Genomic DNA, 18,960 nt, shown 5'->3' with positions numbered 1-18,960 from the left:
GTTGGCGGAAAAAGCGTGAATGCTTCAGGATGATAATAATGCGACACTTGGATTCTTTTTTTTTTTTCTATTTTTTTAAAATCCAACAATATGATTTGCATGGTTTATTTTGTACGTAAAATTCATCTTAATTAATATAAATAATTATATAAACATATAAGAAGTGGATTTAATTTAATTGTGTTATTAATTTTCTAAGCAATAAAAAAATACATTTGAAATTCGTGGATTTGAAATTCATCAATACAAACACAACCTAAAATACATCAAATATTGTGATGTGGTTCATATTCAAATTATTTTTCAAATCATATCTCTTGCTTTTCCTTTCAATTTTACAGTATTATAAAGTATTTCGAATATATCCAGTATTGGCGACGTTCGAATTTCATTCAAATCTCAAATCAAATCCTTCTTCTAGTTAATTGAGAATCACCTAAAACAATTATTTTTTATTAGACTCGTTTTACTTTTTAAAATGAGTAAAGTTTCTGTGAGACGGTCTCACACATCTTTATTCATAATACGGGTCAACAATGCTCATATTTACAATAAAAAGTAATACTTTTGACATAAAAAATAATATTTTTCATAACAAAATTGACGCATGAAACTGAGTGGGGGTTTTTGTGTTCAATAATATCTTGTACTATACGTTTCGGTAAAAACTAGTCATCGTTTATTTTACAGATCATCACTTCATTTTTTTCCCATATTTGAAGTAATTTAACCAATGAAGTAAATTAAAATTTCATACATCAAAGTGTACTTAAAAACAATAATAAAACATGTGCCTGTCTAATGATATATATATACACATACACACACACACACACACACACACACACACACACACACANGAATACGAAGTAGTTGCTATAGGGGTCCATTGTGCAGTCACGCAGCCGCGAGCCCGAGCTCGGGGCGTGACAGATAACATAAGAAAGTCGGGGAACAAGATAATGTTGGAAAGTGAGGCTTCGAGATGATAAGTTTGTCGACAAAAAACAACAATATTAAGTAATCATTTTCAAAAACATATTTTAATTATTGTCTGATTTTTTTTGTTGATTTTTGAATTGACAGTACAGTCCACAATTATTTAAAGGTGGAACATGTAAAAGCTACATATGTAGTTACGTCGACTTTTCCAAATAAAATATCTAATATTTTATATAATATAATAAAATAAAAATATTGAAATGACTTATTAAAGTCTGATACATTGAAATATTGTTTGACATGAATATATATACACACACACACATCATTTTATACGATGTACCAAATATTACCTAAATGTTTCGATTTTTCATATATATTTTGCATCCGCAAAAGAAAAGGGAGAGAAAATGTAGAGTAGGAAATTAAAGAACTTTTTTCCATATGTAGGTATAGTTGTATGATTATGTTGTATGAACAAGTAACACTGGTCTTTACTTTTTCAAGCCTGCCCACCTATTATTAATTCCTTGGTAGACATGAAAGAAGCTCACTTCTTCTTTTTCTCTGTATAATATATTTGGAGTCATTTGATATTTATTGTGATATGTATAATATATAGAATACATAACTAGAAGATGAACTTGAGTTTTCTCTGTCTAATTTATTTAACAATGAAAATTCCAAGCACAAATAGTAACGGCTCGAGACTATGGTTTTTGTTTTAACAAGTCATTAGTAACACGCAAATTAAAAGAGAACGAAAAGGGTTGATAAGGGTTACAAACTAGCTAAACAAAAAACAAATTCCCACATAATACACCAATCTTTAATTTTTTACTCTAGCTAAGCTAAAGACAGAGATGCCACTATATGAAAGAACTGAAGCTGGTCAAGCAGCTCATTTGCATGGCTCGTGGCTCGACTCGCAACTCGAGAGAAGAGCTCATCGCTTAGCATATCTCCAATGTGGGCATCAACAAGGACGCCGCTGACGCTGCGGCAGCTGTTGGCTAGAGCTCGGCCAATCTCCGCCGCATCGTTAGGGTGGTTCACCACCAGTGGGCTTCCACCTTTAAATACTTCGAGCTTGTTAATGTTGAAAGAGCCATCTGCTTCCACCACCTCCTTGAAATCCTCTAGACTTGGCGCGTACACCGGGATATTGAAGTTGTCACGTTTTTCACTACTAATTAGACCCTGTAATTACCCAAAGACATGTATCATTTAGTTTGAATATGCGTAACTTTCTTGTAACATGTGAAATCCAAATTTTTGGTAAAATTTGAGACGTGTGACGTTATATCATGTATATAAGTAGTGTAACATTATTTGAAATGATAAGGTATAAAGCAATATGATGATGATGCATGTTGGAGAAGTGACAATAATAGCACAGTGACAATGGGGGACATGATTCATGACATTTGTTATGATTTCACAGGGTAATTTCTCCAAGTTTAAGTTTAAACATCGTGATCAAAATAATTAAAATACAAATGAAATGGAGATAACCATAAATTAATTAATATCAGATACCTCTTGAACAAGATCGTCCCAAGCATCCTGAAAATGGGAGCCAAAGAGAAGGCCGGCACCGCCCTGGTCCGTAGGATCGGGACAAGTCCGACCCAAACAAACCAAGAACATAGCTCCTCCCCTCTTCATCTCTTTTGATCTTGAGCTCAAGAAGGCTGCTAAATCAGCCTGGAATTGTTTCTTGAATGCAAGCGCGGTGCTCTCATTTGCACCGTGGATGAATATCCTACCTTTGTTGTACGCCGTTGATCTCTTGTCCAAAACCACATCAGGTACCTGCAGTATGCATGTTGCGTATGCATCACATTGGAACATTTCTGATATCCGTATTTTATGTAAATTAAATTGCCAGTTTGAATTTTTAATCAAAGTATATATATATTTATTATATATTCGATCTTTATGTTTCATGCAAATATAATTTAACTATTAACTTAGGTAATTGCGACGACTTTTGCTTAATATTCCGGCAGTATAACTTGTAAAGGACGTAAAAAATATTATGTAATAATTAACCATGATTTTTGAAACTTAGAAAAGCCATGCATCATGCATGCAATTTAAATTTAGAATAACTAATTAGTTCATATCATTATAATCAATATTTAAGTAAACCCCACAAAAAGAAACTTATAAATTTGTAATTTTATAAATTAAAAAGTCCAAAAGTTATTTTAGAATTGGCCATTGTCCAACCAACTTTTGACATTTATCAAAAGATTAGGAACTTAATGGTGCATCTTTAGACAAATAGAAGAGATCAAATTAATTAATGGATTCAGAAACTTGTGAGGAGTATGGATTTAAATAGAATTAGTTCCTAAATATCAGGTATTTTAAAAGAGTTATGAAAAGGAAATACCTAAAAAAATTTCTAATAGAGAGAAAAAAAACAAACATTTTTTAGAACTTTAATCTAAAAATGTTACTCTCAATTGTTAAGTATATGTTTCCACAATATAATGACATACCTGAGATAGCCAGTGCAGAGAGAAAGCTGAATAAATAACATCAACAAATTTCGAGGGGAAGAGCCGCCGGTAAAACGAACCCGGCACTCCGGCAGCAAAGTAGGAGCGGCAGCTGTCGGAGGCGAGGCACTCCTCCATGCTGACCCCACCGTAGGGAGGGAGGAGTTGGAAGAGCGTGTTGAAGTCATTGGAAGGGAGATCGGAGAAAAACGCCGAGAATTCCGGCAGCCCATCACCTACCTCCTCATACCGTTTACTCATATGTTTGACGATGGCGTCCACCATGTATATCGTGTTGCTTCCACAAGAACACCCCAGGTCAGCCACCACAAAGGGGTAATCCGGCGAGCTCAGCCGCACGCCGTCCAGGGTCTCTCTCAGAAGGTGGAGCATGGATCGAGCATGTTGCCCCTGTGACAACACAAAATTATATTATTCCACAAAATTTAGAAAACCTTCATATCACAATATACACGTAATACATACATACTATATATATATATATATATATCACAGAAATTAAACCAAACCTGAGCCTGAGAATTATTAACATAGCTAGCTTCGCCTTTGCCTCCTTTCATGCTCAACATTTTCTCAAGCTTCGTATTAGAAACGACGACGTTATCTCTCTTGGAAGTCATACTCGATTATGTGATTACGTACGTATAAATATATATAATATGTTTTTGTGTGTGTGTGTGTGTGTGTATATCTATATATATGTACTGACGATTTGACTGTGAAATCTAGTGAGTAATAAAAATGGCCCTGCATACAGTGTTTTATATATAGGGAAGGAGGTCATCATGGCACTTACCTTGTTTATTTTATTCTTTATAATTATAATATAATTTATGTAATTTGGACAATTATTACCTACTAAATAATCAAAAGATCTTATCCTATCTTTACACACATATATATAGTTTAAATATACTATACACTTACGGTGTACACTTATGTGATCATCGATGATGCGTCATTCACCTATTAGATGTGATGAAACATATATAAAAAAATTGTACATTCAATAAGTGAATGTCATTTTATCGGTGTTCAGATAAGTACAATGAGTATGCANAGTGGATGGTATAATAAAAAAGTGAAAAGGAGTGGATATGGGCTTCACATGCAATTCAAGAAAGCAGGCCCAAGATTGACGCCGGATTTTCTTGTTTGAATCTCTACATCGTTTGAAATTGAATTCATAATTTATTTTCTTTTCTTTTCTTTTTGAATTATGTGAACAATGTTTACAGTAATCCAACATAACATATAAAAAATTAAATTGTGCACTTCCTTGATCTGTGGAAAGACAAAAGAACTGATCATATGTTTTAGTCAATTATCTAACTAGATTCAGATACATAATATAATGTGTGATCACATGTTTTGATCTGTTTAAATTTCGAGACGTCTTCTTTCGAAATTCGTCAAATCGGCTCTTAATTATGTATCATGAATTGTTTATTGTTCAAAAGAGTAATAATTAATCAAAAATCTGTATTTTTAACTAAGTATATGACGAAATATTATATTTCATAATTGTCAAATTACTATGACTATCAAAATATGTATGTATATAAAAACGTAACAGTGGATTTATCACTAATTTTTAAGAGAAAACATACAAATAAATATGATGGGTTTCTTTTAAGGACAGAGGAGAAAGCAAATATGTGGGCCCGAACTTTATGTGGATTCGGGTCTTACAAAACAAATTAACTACCAACGGTAAACCAATTTTTTCGTGTTTATGCCATGATTAAGAGATTAATTTTATGAGAGAACTTTAATCCAACCGTCTGAATCTTGGTCTTATTTATATATAATAATACTATATTAATAGTAGAAAGGCTAAAAATCAACCAATAGCTTATACTTCAAATATATATTTGATAAATTTTCTTTTTTTTTTTGTGATTTTGATTTTTTGTTTTTACAATTTTAGTCATTTTGCATATTAGTACTTACATGATACTCTTACACATTGATTTGATGTGTGCGTTACATCATCAACACAATAAGATAACAGATTAAAAAGAATATATATCAGAATTGCAAATAGACAAACTTAAAAGACCAGATTCGCTATTTTCTCAAATTATTTAAAACGTGATGATACGAAGATAAGAAATTCACAAGTGCGTTTTTTGATCTCATCTTGTGAACGAAAAAATAAACTCCGATTATTACAATTTTCAAAAGGTTTAAGGTGGAATAACCCATAGGGCTTGTTCGACCCTATCCACATTGATAGTGCTCCAAAACTATTGAAAAGTTGACACTTGTCAACTCCATACAATGAAGTATTGACACGTGTCAAAATTTGACAAGTGTCAACTCCGGTAAATTAGTTTTTAAGTGTAATAAACTGCTTTAATCTTTTTTGCATAATCGCACAATTAGTGTCAAAATTTGACAAGTGTCAACTCCGGTGAATTAGTTTTTAAGTGTAATAAACTGCTTTAATCTTTTTTGCATAATCGCACAATTAGTGGGATATGAGTAGCCTTTGGTACCATTAAAGAAAAATAACTAGGATATTAATTATTAATAATATGTTCTACTAAAGAGTAATCAATCCCAGAAATCAAGGTTTGGTCTTCAACTGACTCATGCGAAACCAACAGAAACGATAATTTAATTCTTAATTTTCAAACGGACATATTTAGAATTCAGCAGACAATTCAGAGAAAAGAACTCACAAATTTGACCAAATTAATATTATTGTCCTTGTGATATTTGTACATCGTCGGGGTGAAAAGATGGATGGATAAGGACCAGTGATACATCTTTGTAAAATATATATAAAAAAAAAAGAATACTAATTTTATCTTTTTTATTATTTATTTCTACTTCTTATTGTCCCTTTTTTACATATGCAAGACTTTACCCTAAATATATAAGTTCACCTTAAGTAAAAGTTCCTAAAAAAAAATAATTTTTTCTGCATTAATATAAATATTTAAAGCTGTGAATTCGAAAATATTAGATATTATTTGGCTTGTGAAATAGATGACGGAGTACATAATATGTTGACGATAAATTTATATATGTCAATAATATATATATTTATAAATTTTTTTTATAACTTGAACAAAAAATTTAGTAAAACAAATATATATAATTAATTAAAATGCTAAAAGTAAATTATTATTTTTTTGGAATATGGACGGAATTCAAAAGCAAACTTTGGTCAAACACAACAATTATTTCTAAGTAAGCTATCATTGTGCTCAAAATTTGTCTTCGTTTTCCTTTCTCTTTTGGTTTAGAAGGGAAGGGGGTCAATATACATGTAGGTTATGTAAGGAACACATTTCCTCCAAATATTGATATATTTTAAGCTTGGTTGTGTGTTTAACAGGCAAAACACAGACATGTCAATTAAATGAGGCACAATAAAGTTCAACCTCAACGACTTATTGAACTAATTCACTAACTACTATTATATACATGTAGCTAGGTCTCCATGTTTTGCCAATTTCCGGTACGCATCCCACAGCTAAAGAAGGGTCAGATCATTCCACTATATCAAATCAGTATTTTTTTTAAAAAAAAAATCAGTATTAACTTGGCTTTGATCGAGTTGGTCAGTTCCCAAGACGATCATCGTGGCATGGTATTGAAGTCGTTATATACCGTATAACGATTCAATCTATGCTACATCGATAGACTAAAATGATGAAATACATGACACGATATATTTTATAAACAAGCTACAACCTACAATACAAGTAAAATCAATCATACACTGTTCTTTTCCCTATTCTTACTCGACACAGTAATTAGAGAACCCGATTCGTTGTTTTTGAAAAGTGGGGCAAACTTTCATTGGAGCGACTGAACAAGAAAAGCATAGTAATATTANGTATTTTTCTTTATCGATCGAAATACACTAAAATTTGTGGCAAGAATTTTAAATCTCGATAATATAATTTTCCATGCTCAAAATAAATTAATTAAAATTATATAGTCAATCATATTTTAGGTAGCCCATTTCAAATGCGAAAAATACCTCAAACTTGAAATATGAATTGGTGGAGAATGAACTGACCATCACTAACAATTTTTTAGTTGAACCTCAATTTTGAGAAGAAATCGAAAATAAATCACCCTGAAAGAGAAGCCACAGAGAGTATGTAGAAGTCATTTTTCTAATGGAGTTAATTATTAGTTGATTCTATAAAACTTCAAATGCTCCAGGTACTAATTACCCTATCTCCACGAAAACGATCGTTTTGAGGCATCACGGCCCCTCAATAGCATGATCTACATATCTTCTGTAAGCCCAAATCCAAAAGTGGCTTTACGTGACACATGCCACTCTACAAGACGCAACAACCAGAAGAAGACTACTACGCAAGCGGACATCTCTTTTTTCACTTTACAATGTGAGATTCAAATCGAGTCAACTTTGTATAAAAGGATCAATACAATTAATTTGATGGGAAAACTAAGTATAAAGGGTTCACTTGTCCCTTGTACATCCGACAATAATGTAATTTAGGTGTTGAGCACCAAAAACAGGGTGCGCTGAAAACTGAGATGATACAGACTAAAATTAGAGCTGCTAACCATATCGTACACAAAACTGAATTTTAAGCTATCCTCTGCTCCAATGTGATGGGGCCACTGCATCAACAAGTTACCTGTTGAATACAATATAGATCAAGTGACGTCAAAAGTTAATTTATAGGTGTTCAACATTGAAACGTACAGTTCGATCCAATGTTCGCGATCACCAGTGGAGGAAATTTTTAGCGAAAATGGATAAAACAGGTCAATAGATTATATCTACCAAGTACCTTATGAAATGAAAATACTCTACTAGAATAGCAAATATCTGTGGAGTCAATAGATTATATCTACCAAGTACCTTATTAAATGAGCATGAACAGGCCGTCATGTGTATAATTTATCGACTAATAATATGGCTTGCCATATTTAACAAGAAATATCCCGGAATAGCCCTTTTGCTTCGTCATAAATCCATCTGTCATATTAAAGAGCTATATCAATGCCAGATAGATTCATAAACCATGTATGAAGAAAGAAATCTTGAAGTGGGAAAAAATATATTGCAGACTCCGTAACATGAGATCTCTGCCACAACTTAAACTACTCAGGGGATCTAATAATCAAAGTAGCCAATGACAGTAGAGAGTAGTTGGGTTCATCATGGCCCTCCACCCATTCCCTTGGAAAAAATGGAAGTTTTCAGCCGATCTCCATTCTCCGTGTATCATAAATTCATAAGATTATTCTATGGATACCAATCTGAATGAACAGGATGATGGCACAAATGTCTACAAATTATTAGCTCCGAAATGTAAATGCTGAGGGGAAAATTTAAAAAATTGTGAAGGATGCGCAATTGTATAGGTCTATAGTCTGCACTAGAAGTCCATAATTAATTTAAAGAACAAATGAATCACAACTAATTTATAGCAGCTTCCTTCAAGCAAAAATCACTAGTTACCTATAATTCCAAGAAAGGGTTATACAAATATTCTTGGGGAACAGCATGATTGGGAGGAGTAGAGCATCCAGACGAAAAAAAATTATTTTAATGAATAGAGCTTCAGAGTACAGGGAAAGCAAAGGACACACTTGCACAAATAGAGTGGAGGGAAACGATGTTGCATTCCTGAAACAGTTCTCCTTTCACTCTCTTCGGAAAATTTTCTTGGAGGAAGGACTAGACATGGACTTTCTATCAATCCAGCCATCAATGCTCTACCACAAGAAGACTCGTAAACCTGCAAATTCTGAAATATTATCGACGACCTTGATGCAATCCCTTAAATGCTCTTTTTGAACAAAACTACACAATGATTATAATTTCATGAAGGTTTAGTTTCTTCAATAATATGTCCCAGCATCTAACATTTATGAGTACTAAGATATGCAAAGGCAATGCATACTCTTCTAACACGAATTTTGACGAGTAAAAATACATACAGGACCCAAAAACACATTCAACTATGTTCGAACCTTGTGAGCACTCAACATGACACTTATGTAAATTCATCAAAACACAACATTGCAATTCACCTCACAGCTTTCCAGGCCACATGGACGACCAACAGCCGCAGGTAAATCACCAGGAAAGTAGCACCGATTTACAGTTGCCCACTTTGTTGTATTATTGTTATCCTCCCACATTGCCTGCAGAAAAGAAGCAATATTCGTTAAGCAAGAACCATATATGATACTTATCCATGTCCTCTTTTCACCTCAGAGCAACAAAAGTAACTGAAACAAGTCTTAGAACAAATATTAAACATTCAGGTCTGAAGGACAAGCTTTCTTAATGCAAAAGTAGGAAACATATTGGAACTCAAGACTGTGGACATATGATTGATATTGCTCGAAATGATGAAACAATATGATCATATTCCTCACAAATAATGATTAGAACAACAATAAAACCAGTCCCAATAATCCTTGCATAACAGATTGCTAACCTGAAGTCTTGAAGGTACAAGTTTTTCATTGTCAAACCGAATTAGGACATGGTCCATAGCTTTATAAACATGTCCATTGATGCAGCAAGATGAGTAATAGATTTTCTCATCCAAAATTTGAAGTGGGTCACCAACCCAATTGACAGCATGTAAATGAGACATGTCCTGGTTTATCACCCATGTATCACCATAAATATTTGCTGAGTTATTAACTAAAACTTCTTGCTCATTTAGTTGATTCGAACCCATCACTGTAAGGTTATTTTGTAGAGATTTCTTTAAATACTTGGCTTCAGCATTTGGCTTGTCTTTGTTACCATCTTGAGCATTCACTATCACCTGGAAATTATCAGAGGAATGTGGAACCATTTCGCATTTTGAAGGAGGATTTGGATTTATTTCAACAACTTTCTCCCCACAAGTTTTTTCAGCCACTGAATTTGCAGATAAAACAGAACCAGAGGTAGAAGTTTTCATAACATTATTAGGGTCATTCCCAGAAGATATTTTACCCACAGTCGAGCTAACATCTTTCTTTTGAGTTCCTCTTGAATCTTCTCTCTTTGTTCCAGAAATCTGATGGTCGTAACTATTCACCTCAACTTCAGTAAAAACATTTTGCATTGAAATGTTTCCATTAACAGCTACATTCGGAGCGGCCTTAACAGCTCCTGAAGCACTGATTGTTTGGCTCAAATTGGATGGACCAGCTGCTGAATTGGAAGGAACCTTGGGAGGAGTGGTATTTCTCATGACACGACCATATTTCGGAGGCAGAGCTTTCCCATTGCTCAATGACAAGCACTTTCCACAATGCCACTCCCCTCTTGGAACCCCCTTTTGATTGGTTGTCTGAAGGCATTTTAAGTGATACCCTTTTTCACAACCATCACAAATAAGTACACTGTCTATTTCTGTTACGGTAGACATGCACACCTGACAAGTTAATGCTTTATTCATATAATCCCTAGAAGGTGGAATCCAAGTCGGCCGTTCAGAACCCCGTAGTTGTAGTAATCTTTGAACAATCTTACTGATTTCAGCATGAGTATGTCCCATATGAGGAGCATGGACATTACTAGTGCCACGTGAAGGAAATCCAGTTGTCGTCTGAGCAACTGTCATAACCCTTGTTTGAGGAAAAGCTCCAGATTTAACATCCACAGCTCCCTCCGCTTTCAGGGAGGTATTAACTGGTCCCTTATTATCTCCAATTTTGGCAGATGAAACAGACTGAGTTTGTACCGACCAAGCTGGAGTCCTCATGGTTGCATTAGACGACAAATTTGCTGCATGATGCAAGAAACATGAGAGTTGATCATGGATCTATGGCTTGAACAAAAACAAGATGGCAGTGGCAAGCTTTAAGAACCTCGTAAAAGGAAGTGCCATTTAACAATATAGCATTTAAGAAGACATTATCACTTGAATTCCAATGCAAAAAATATATGCCATTTTTATCCCTAAGACGTCTAAAATTCCTTGAGGCAAATTTTATGATACTAGAGAAAGACATTGAGCAAGTGAAACTAGAGTTAAATTTGGCTGCCCAAGATGCTCATAGAACGATTAAAGGGAAGAGATTATATGCTACGTTTAATAATAAAAAGCATCTGTGATACCTGCAACTTGCGAAGCATGTGAAGAACCATTTGATCTAGGATGGGATCTGTCAACTCTTGGCAATGTTGTTGAACCCAAATGGCTAGAGGGCAATGCACTGGAACCCACTGGTCTTATCTCACTGGTAGGAAGTTGATACGGCAAAGAAGTAGAAGTTGTGGCAGTACCATAAGTCGAAGGTGTGGTAGACTGGATTCCAGATAACATTGTCGTGTGACTTGATTTATCTAACTGAGATGTTCGAGCAGGATGCAATGCAGAACGACTTTCAACTGACTGACCAGAGTTCCCCTGCAGATTCTGTAATGAATGCGGCGTAGATGGTAGGGAAAAATCCGCTGCTTTTTCCATCTAAAGAAAAGATACCGAAAAATTAGCTACCAACGTATTTTAATGTAGTAGAACATTTATTTATTAAGGTGCATAGTTGACAAAAGCGCAGCACGCGCACGGCTTCCATTAAGTGTGAGCTTCTGTGATCTTCGCGCTTCGCAGAGAAACCGTCTTTTTTCGAAAAAAAATCTGACAAAAGAAGTGCAGAGGAACCCTAACATCACGTAGCCTTTGTCACCATGTCACCTCTGCCCTTAGCCTTCTCATTCTAATATTTTGATATTTGGAAGATGACGATGATTTCAATATTTGAAATCTCATGTTTCATATTTTAAAAAAAATTGATTTTATTTTTATTATGAATAACATTTTATTTCCATAAAGCATAAGCTTCTCTTTACGCTCATAAGCTTCTCTTTACTCCTAAAGTCCCAATACCCTTGTGCGCTTTAATGGAACTGGCGCTTTTAATTACTATGATAGGGTGAGATTCCACTAAACAGCCAACTGTGATGGATTGCTCTTTTTGCTTGCATCAACAAGGTAATTGAGGGCTATTGAATTGGTTTCGTTAATTTGACGAGTAATAGTGTTGACTTCTTAAGGTAAGTTATATATTGAATTGGTTTCGTTAATTTGACGAGTAATAGTGTTGACTTCGTAAGGTAAGTTATATAGCATTCTATAACAGAAATTTAAAAGCTTCTGCAACAAAGTTAGCAGGTGCCATCAAACGAAGATCAACAAAGAATTGATACAAGTAAAAAAAATTGAAAGCGAGCTTCATATCCACATACCACACACATACATACTCAACTCGAACTTCTTGTCAATCAAATTAAGCAAGGTTGGCGTATTACGATGAATTAAATAGCAAACCTTTCTTTTTGAGATCAACAACTTCTCAGCAATAGATATTTTGGGAGGTCTAAACCCTAGCCTCTGGTCTTTCAACTTATTAAGCCCCAAATCCTCTATCAAAGCCCCAAAAGCATCCCTGGGGAACACATCCTTGGGAGCAAAACCTTGACAAACCTTCACCAGAGTGTGGCGTGCCTCGGCCATCAACTCCTTCTCAGCCTCAGTTGGGCCCTTCCCTCCCCTCATCTTTCCCATTGCAGCCAACACCAAGACCATCTCCGCCACCTTCTTCAAATCCCCCCCAACCACAACCACTCTCCCTTCGGTCCCTTCCTTAATTCTCTTAGGCGGAGAGGCCTCCGCCAACACATCCCCATCCTCCACCGCCAGCCTCTTCTCACCGACAGCCTCCGATCTCTCGTCAGACAATTGAATCTCCCCCAAAGGTTCCATCCAACCCTAATAAACACCCAAAGAAAACACCCACATAGACAAAACGAAGGAATCAGCGTACAGACCTGCAGAGAAGAGAGAGATTCGAAACCATAAAGGGCAGAGAGCATACAAACCCTAGGCATTTGGAAGAATGGAATTTAGCGGAAAAACTTGAAAACATACCTTTTGGCGGGTAATTCCGAAACAAAGCTTTGATTAAATCGTGACCGAGTGTGTGCGTGCTGTGCTGTGTGTGATTGGGGGTTGGGTGAAAAAAAAGAACTTGAGCAGGGGAAGAGGCGAGCGAGGGGGGCAGAAAATTTTTATATTTAATATTATTATGTTCTTTTTTCTTATAATCCCCATCCTCGCGTTTGTTTTACGTTTTTGCCCTCCGCCTTTTCCTTTTACTTGTCAATGTTTTAAAAATTAAATTCCTCGAATTTACATCTAAATTGATATATATATATTATCTATATAAATATGTGATTTTATAAGTGAATTTACCTTTATCTCTTTATTAACTACTTTCTTTATATTAATTATTATTTTAAATGTGTCTTTTTTTTTTCCTTATTCATATTTTAATCTATTATCTATATAAATAAATATATATATAAATATGTGATTTTATATGTGAATTTACATTTATCTCCTCATTAATTACTTTTTTTACATTAATTGTTTACTTTAAATGTGTATTTTCTTTTTCTTTATTCATATTTTAAATATGTGTGATTATTAGTATTTGATTTTTTATGTCTACCCACATTATAATATGTTATTTTTATCCAATGATATCTTTTCATTATATAAATTAGTATTTGGTTTTTTTATGTCTACCCACATTATAATATGTTATTTTTAATCCAATTATTTAGATTTTTTATTTATCTTTTCATTATGTAAATTAAATTAATTAAAGTTTAGAAATAACTCATTATCTAATTGTGAATTTTCTTTGGTGTCTTATTAATTTTTTTCATGTCCTCATGTGACAGTTTTCTAGAATTTATGTGTTTAAATTAAAGTTTTTTGCAACCGAAATTTTTTTGCGTTTTATATTTAAAAATTATTTAAATAAAACACGGTAAAAGATCGTTGTGATTTGAGCCGTCAATTTGGGTTGAGTCTTTCGGTTTGGACTGTACCGCCAAACAATTTAAGTGAGTTGGGTTGAAATTTTGTCGACTCATTTAAAGGTGAGCCTAAATGAGCTCGCACGTGTTTATATTAAATATCTATATATCTAATATTATACCTTTATCTCCTCATTAATTACTTTTTTTTACATTAATTGTTTACTTTAAATGTGTCTTTTCTTTTTCCTTATTCATATTTTAAATATGTGTGATTATTAGTATTTGATTTTTTATGTCTACCCACATTATAATATGTTATTTTTATCCAATGATATCTTTTCATTATATAAGTTAGTATTTGGTTTTTTTATGTCTACCTACATTATAATATGTTATTTTTAATCCAATTATTTAGATTTTTTATTTATTTTTTCATTATGTAAATTAAATTAATTAAATTTTAGAAATAACTCATTTTCGAATTATGAATTTTTTTTGGTGTCTTATTAATTTTTTTCATGTCCTCTTGTTACAGTTTTTTAGAATTTATGTGTTTAAATTAAAGTTTTTTGCAACCGAAATTTTTTTGCGTTTTATATTTAAAAATTATTTAAATAAAACACGGTAAAAGATCGTTATGATTTGAGCCGTCAATTTGGGTTGAGTCTTTCGGTTTGGACTGTACCGCCAAACAATTTAAGTGAGTTGGGTTGAAATTTTGTCGACTCATTTAAAGGCGAGCCTAAATGAGCTCGCATGTGTTTATATTAAATATCTATATATCTAATATTATCGATTTTCAATAATGAATTCTTGATATAAAATGAAAAATATCAGTTTGATTTCAGAATTGTGATGTTGCTATGTTGGGTGCAATAATTGTCCCTGCTTGGTAGAGCGATCGAACCGTGGTGCTTGAGCTGCTTTGCGGTTTAAAATACTTGAGTTGCACCATTACCACTAGCTATAGCTTTTGGTAAAGCGACAAGCGCTCGGTCCTACAATTGATATCAAAGCCAATGTCACGGGTTCGATTCTCATTGATTGCAAATAGTGCAATTATTGGGAGGGAGATTGTTGGGTGCAATAATTGTCCCTGCTTGATAGAGCGATCGAACCGTGGTGCTTGAGCTGCTGTGCGGTTTAAAAGATTTGAGTTGCACCATTACCACTAGCTATAACTTTTGTTAAAGCGGCAAGCGCTCGGTCCTACATACTATCTTGTCCAAAAATTATGGGTTGATGAGGCAGTCACTCAAAGTTGAGTGTCAAAGTTGACATTTGAGTTGTATTTTTGGATCCCTGACAATATGTTCATCAACATATTATTTTTAAGTTAGTTTTATCAGTATCGTGAGGGGTAAATATGTTTATTACAATATATAAATATTATCATCTATTTAAATTAATATTCACTTTCATGTTTGACATATTATGGGTCTTAGTAGAAATAATAAATTCAAACAAACGAATACACAAAAGTTTAGGGCGAAACCAGAATTATATGGTAGCTAAAATTAATATATAAATTTTTAGTTAATTTATCGATGTTAAGATATATAACAAATCTTATATTTTAATATATAAAATTTCAACCTTATAAATGAAATAAATCAAACATATATGAAATATACAAAATTTTATTACATATACAATCAAGTATTATTATAAGATACAAACTCAATGATTGTGGATTTAAATTTTATTACATATACAAACTCAATGATTGTGGATTTAACATCTATTAAATCAGCAAACTAAATAGCGTGTCAATTAAACTAATTGAGTAATCACATATTCTTGAATTCCTAATTAATTTGTTATCTTGATAATTTGTTTCATTTAATATTTTAAATTATAAGATATCATTACTATAACTAAAGACACATTTTTTTAAATGTTCATAAGGACTCAATTACTAACTCATATTGAAAAATATATATCGACATACTATATTGAAAACATTGTAATTAATTCAACGCATTTGCTGGAAATTTTCTAATTAATTAAAAAAAATTCATTTATAATAATCATATTTAATCTTTTTGGGCTAATACCATTTATTTTATAATATATTCATCGTAATTTTTTATTTGTATGTTAATCTTTAAATCTGAATTATGATGTATATTGTTTTTCTAAAAGTTCTTAAATAGTGATTTAATACATTTATTCGACACTTCAATATTAACATATTAAAATATATTAATTTTATATTGTATGTGTGCAACACTTCTAATCATGATTATAAAAATTCAATAAAAATTCTAAAAATGAATTAGGTAGAACATAAAAAATTACACAATTAATCAAAAGACAGAAAATAAAAACTAAATAATTGTCTATTACATATAAACTACTAATACCGACTTCTAAAGATTGAAGTCGGTGAGAGTGGAGACCACTATGTACTAAAAAAATAAAAAATTAATGTTTGAATGAGTCACACTGCAAAGTTAGTGAAGTAAAAACGAAAGACAAAGTGAGTTAATAAAAATATTATAATTGGCTAATTTGAATGAGACTCATATATATGAGTATTTCATTTGGTCTCACCTTATGTTTTGTCACTGTACAAAGCGAAAGTTTATGCATTGTAGTGTTCTACATTTTCTTAATTTTTCTCTTGATTTCAAATTTAATTTCATCATCTATTGGTCTTTAAAGATATATTATAATTTTTTACTAAACATCTAATATTATATGTGATCAATTAACCAAATAATTATTATACTTTGTATACAATAATAAATAGATTAATATATTTGAAGATAGAAAAAGTAATATATTGAGAAGAATAAAAAAAGAATGTTAGAATTAATACTATAATTATCTAATGTCAGTATTAAATTTAACATTCTACATTCGAAAATGTGTTTATTGAGATAAAGACTATGATGATAAACTAAAAATAATAATTTATTAACATTATAACGTAATAATAATGTGATCGTTATTCAGAATCATAAAATGATGTACTTTGACTTTTTTATTAAATTGTATAAACAATCTTTCAATATTTTTAGTGGATAAATATGTTAAATCTATTAAAATTAAATAGTAAACTTTAATGATAAATATGAATGTATTAATTCAACTTTCAATTTGGATTTTATGCACAATAATTGATCATGTTATCTAGAGTAATTAAAATGTTGTGCTTGAGATGTTGTACTATTTAAAATATTTGATTTGCATTGTTACCATAATTATAGGTTTTGATAAAATAGTAAACACTTGAGCTTACAATTGGTATCAGAGTCAAGATCGCGACTTTGATTTTCATTGATTGCAATTGATGCAATTACTATGAGATAGATTGTTTGGTACAATAATTATCCACGGTGGGTAGGCACTTGAGCTGTTGTATGATTTAAAAATTTTACTTGCATAGTTACCATCAGTTATAGCTTTTGGTAAAGCGACAAACGCTCGATCATATATTATTCGATTGTAAAGCTAGAAGAAACATGTTGCAACTATTTTTAGTTTTGAATTGACCCCCTTATATGTTACTCGGTTTTTAAATATAGAAGTATTCTAGAGTTTTCAAATATTATTATATATTGAATTATAATTTATCCCTTTCAAATTGGATAAATATACAATAAAACTCATGTATATATTATTAATTAAAACATTTAAATGAAATATTGGATTTGTCGAAAATCAAAATAAGAAATAAACAAATTTTTATCATTGAGTGAGAAATAAAATATTTAAATAAAGTTATAATTGCCACAGTGAAATAGTGCACCTACATGCATTTATTACTTTATTTTGTAACTAAAATGTCAAAAAAAGTTTCCACATATTATTTTTATATCATATTTAAAATAATTATGAATCTTAATTTTTATTATTTTGAGCTGGCCTTTGTTATGAAAAATCATTGTGAATAAATTGAATTTGAAAATTCTTATATCTATATATATCACATATTAATATATCAAGCTAAGTTCAGGTAATAAAAAAACTACAAAATGAACTTATTCATCTTCAATATACACAAATTATATAGTAAAGATATATGACAATTAAGACAATGAAGTAGAATATATGTTTACATATAACAAAATATATAGACAAGAAAAACAATAAATAAAAATATTTTTCTATATATAAATAATTTTTTATAACTTTTTACAGTGAGTTGGAGAAGATAAAAGAGAAAAAATATTAACTCTTTTAGGTTACACAGAAAAATAGAAATAGAAGAAGTGTTTGTCATACAATGAATTCAGTTTTCAAATTAAATGTGCACTATAAAGGTATATTTATCGTTCAAATTTTATAAATGCAATGAATTTTTCTCAAGATAAGGGTACACAAATATTCCCGTTAAGATATTTAAACAATTAGAAAAATTAAATATAATATTTTTCTGGAGCTAATACCAATATGACATTAGTAATTTGATTGTGCTAATTATACTTATGAGTTAATATGAAATATTAAATCAATCCATGAGTACTTTTTATATGATGATAGATTGTTATAATAATTAGGGGTGAGCATTCGGTCGGTTCTGTTACCGACCGAACCAAATTAGTCATAACCGGATCGAACCGAAATATTTAGCAATAACCGAACCGATCAAATTAATTTTCATAACCGATGAAAACTGAACAAAATTAAAATCGGTTAATTTGGTTGGTGACCGAATTAACCGATTAGTTTTTTAAAAAAATTGTGATTTAA

The 18,960-nt window shown here is 31.8% G+C and overlaps 2 protein-coding genes across 2 annotated transcripts; both read right to left on the bottom strand.

Moving 5' to 3' along the window:
- Positions 1–1,659: 1,659 nt before the first annotated feature.
- LOC140988792 (indole-3-acetate O-methyltransferase 1-like) lies at positions 1,660–4,184 on the bottom strand. Its single transcript, XM_073457863.1, has 4 exons — positions 3,983–4,184; positions 3,453–3,863; positions 2,482–2,757; positions 1,660–2,142 (listed from the first exon to the last, which is right to left on the bottom strand). Exons 1-4 carry the CDS (start codon positions 4,091–4,093, stop codon positions 1,789–1,791), a joined length of 1,152 nt encoding a protein of 383 aa, XP_073313964.1. The 5' UTR covers positions 4,094–4,184; the 3' UTR covers positions 1,660–1,788.
- A 3,580-nt stretch (positions 4,185–7,764) lies between these two features.
- Positions 7,765–13,494, bottom strand: LOC140987995 (uncharacterized). The gene is made up of 8 exons (XM_073456820.1): positions 13,361–13,494; positions 12,761–13,260; positions 11,548–11,899; positions 9,926–11,214; positions 9,513–9,626; positions 9,069–9,217; positions 8,335–8,451; positions 7,765–8,107 (listed from the first exon to the last, which is right to left on the bottom strand). The coding sequence occupies exons 2-7, from the start codon at positions 13,193–13,195 to the stop codon at positions 8,403–8,405; spliced, it is 2,388 nt and encodes a 795-aa protein (XP_073312921.1). The 5' UTR covers positions 13,196–13,260; positions 13,361–13,494; the 3' UTR covers positions 7,765–8,107; positions 8,335–8,402.
- Between the last annotated feature and the right edge of the window lie 5,466 nt (positions 13,495–18,960).

Source organism: Primulina huaijiensis, chromosome 11 (genome assembly GCF_012295235.1).
Source record: "Primulina huaijiensis isolate GDHJ02 chromosome 11, ASM1229523v2, whole genome shotgun sequence".
Classification (NCBI taxonomy): Eukaryota; Viridiplantae; Streptophyta; class Magnoliopsida; order Lamiales; family Gesneriaceae; genus Primulina; species Primulina huaijiensis.
The sequence above is the reverse complement of the archived record's forward strand: the minus strand, read 5'-3'. Positions and strand labels throughout refer to the sequence as shown.

Bases quoted from the DNA above. Each gene is read 5' to 3' on its own strand.
- LOC140988792 (XM_073457863.1), bottom strand. From the start codon at position 4,093: ATGACTTCCAAGAGAGATAACGTCGTCGTTTCTAATACGAAGCTTGAG. The intron at 3,864-3,982 runs GTTTGGTTTAAT...GTGTTGTCACAG, and splicing joins TTAATAATTCTCAGGCTCAG to GGGCAACATGCTCGATCCAT. The intron at 2,143-2,481 runs GTATCTGATATT...GGGTAATTACAG, and splicing joins GGGACGATCTTGTTCAAGAG to GGTCTAATTAGTAGTGAAAA.
- LOC140987995 (XM_073456820.1), bottom strand. From the start codon at position 13,195: ATGGAACCTTTGGGGGAGATTCAATTGTCTGACGAGAGATCGGAGGCT. The intron at 11,215-11,547 runs GTATCACAGATG...TGCATCATGCAG, and splicing joins ACATGCTTCGCAAGTTGCAG to CAAATTTGTCGTCTAATGCA. The intron at 9,218-9,512 runs GTGAATTGCAAT...CAGAATTTGCAG, and splicing joins GTGGCCTGGAAAGCTGTGAG to GTTTACGAGTCTTCTTGTGG.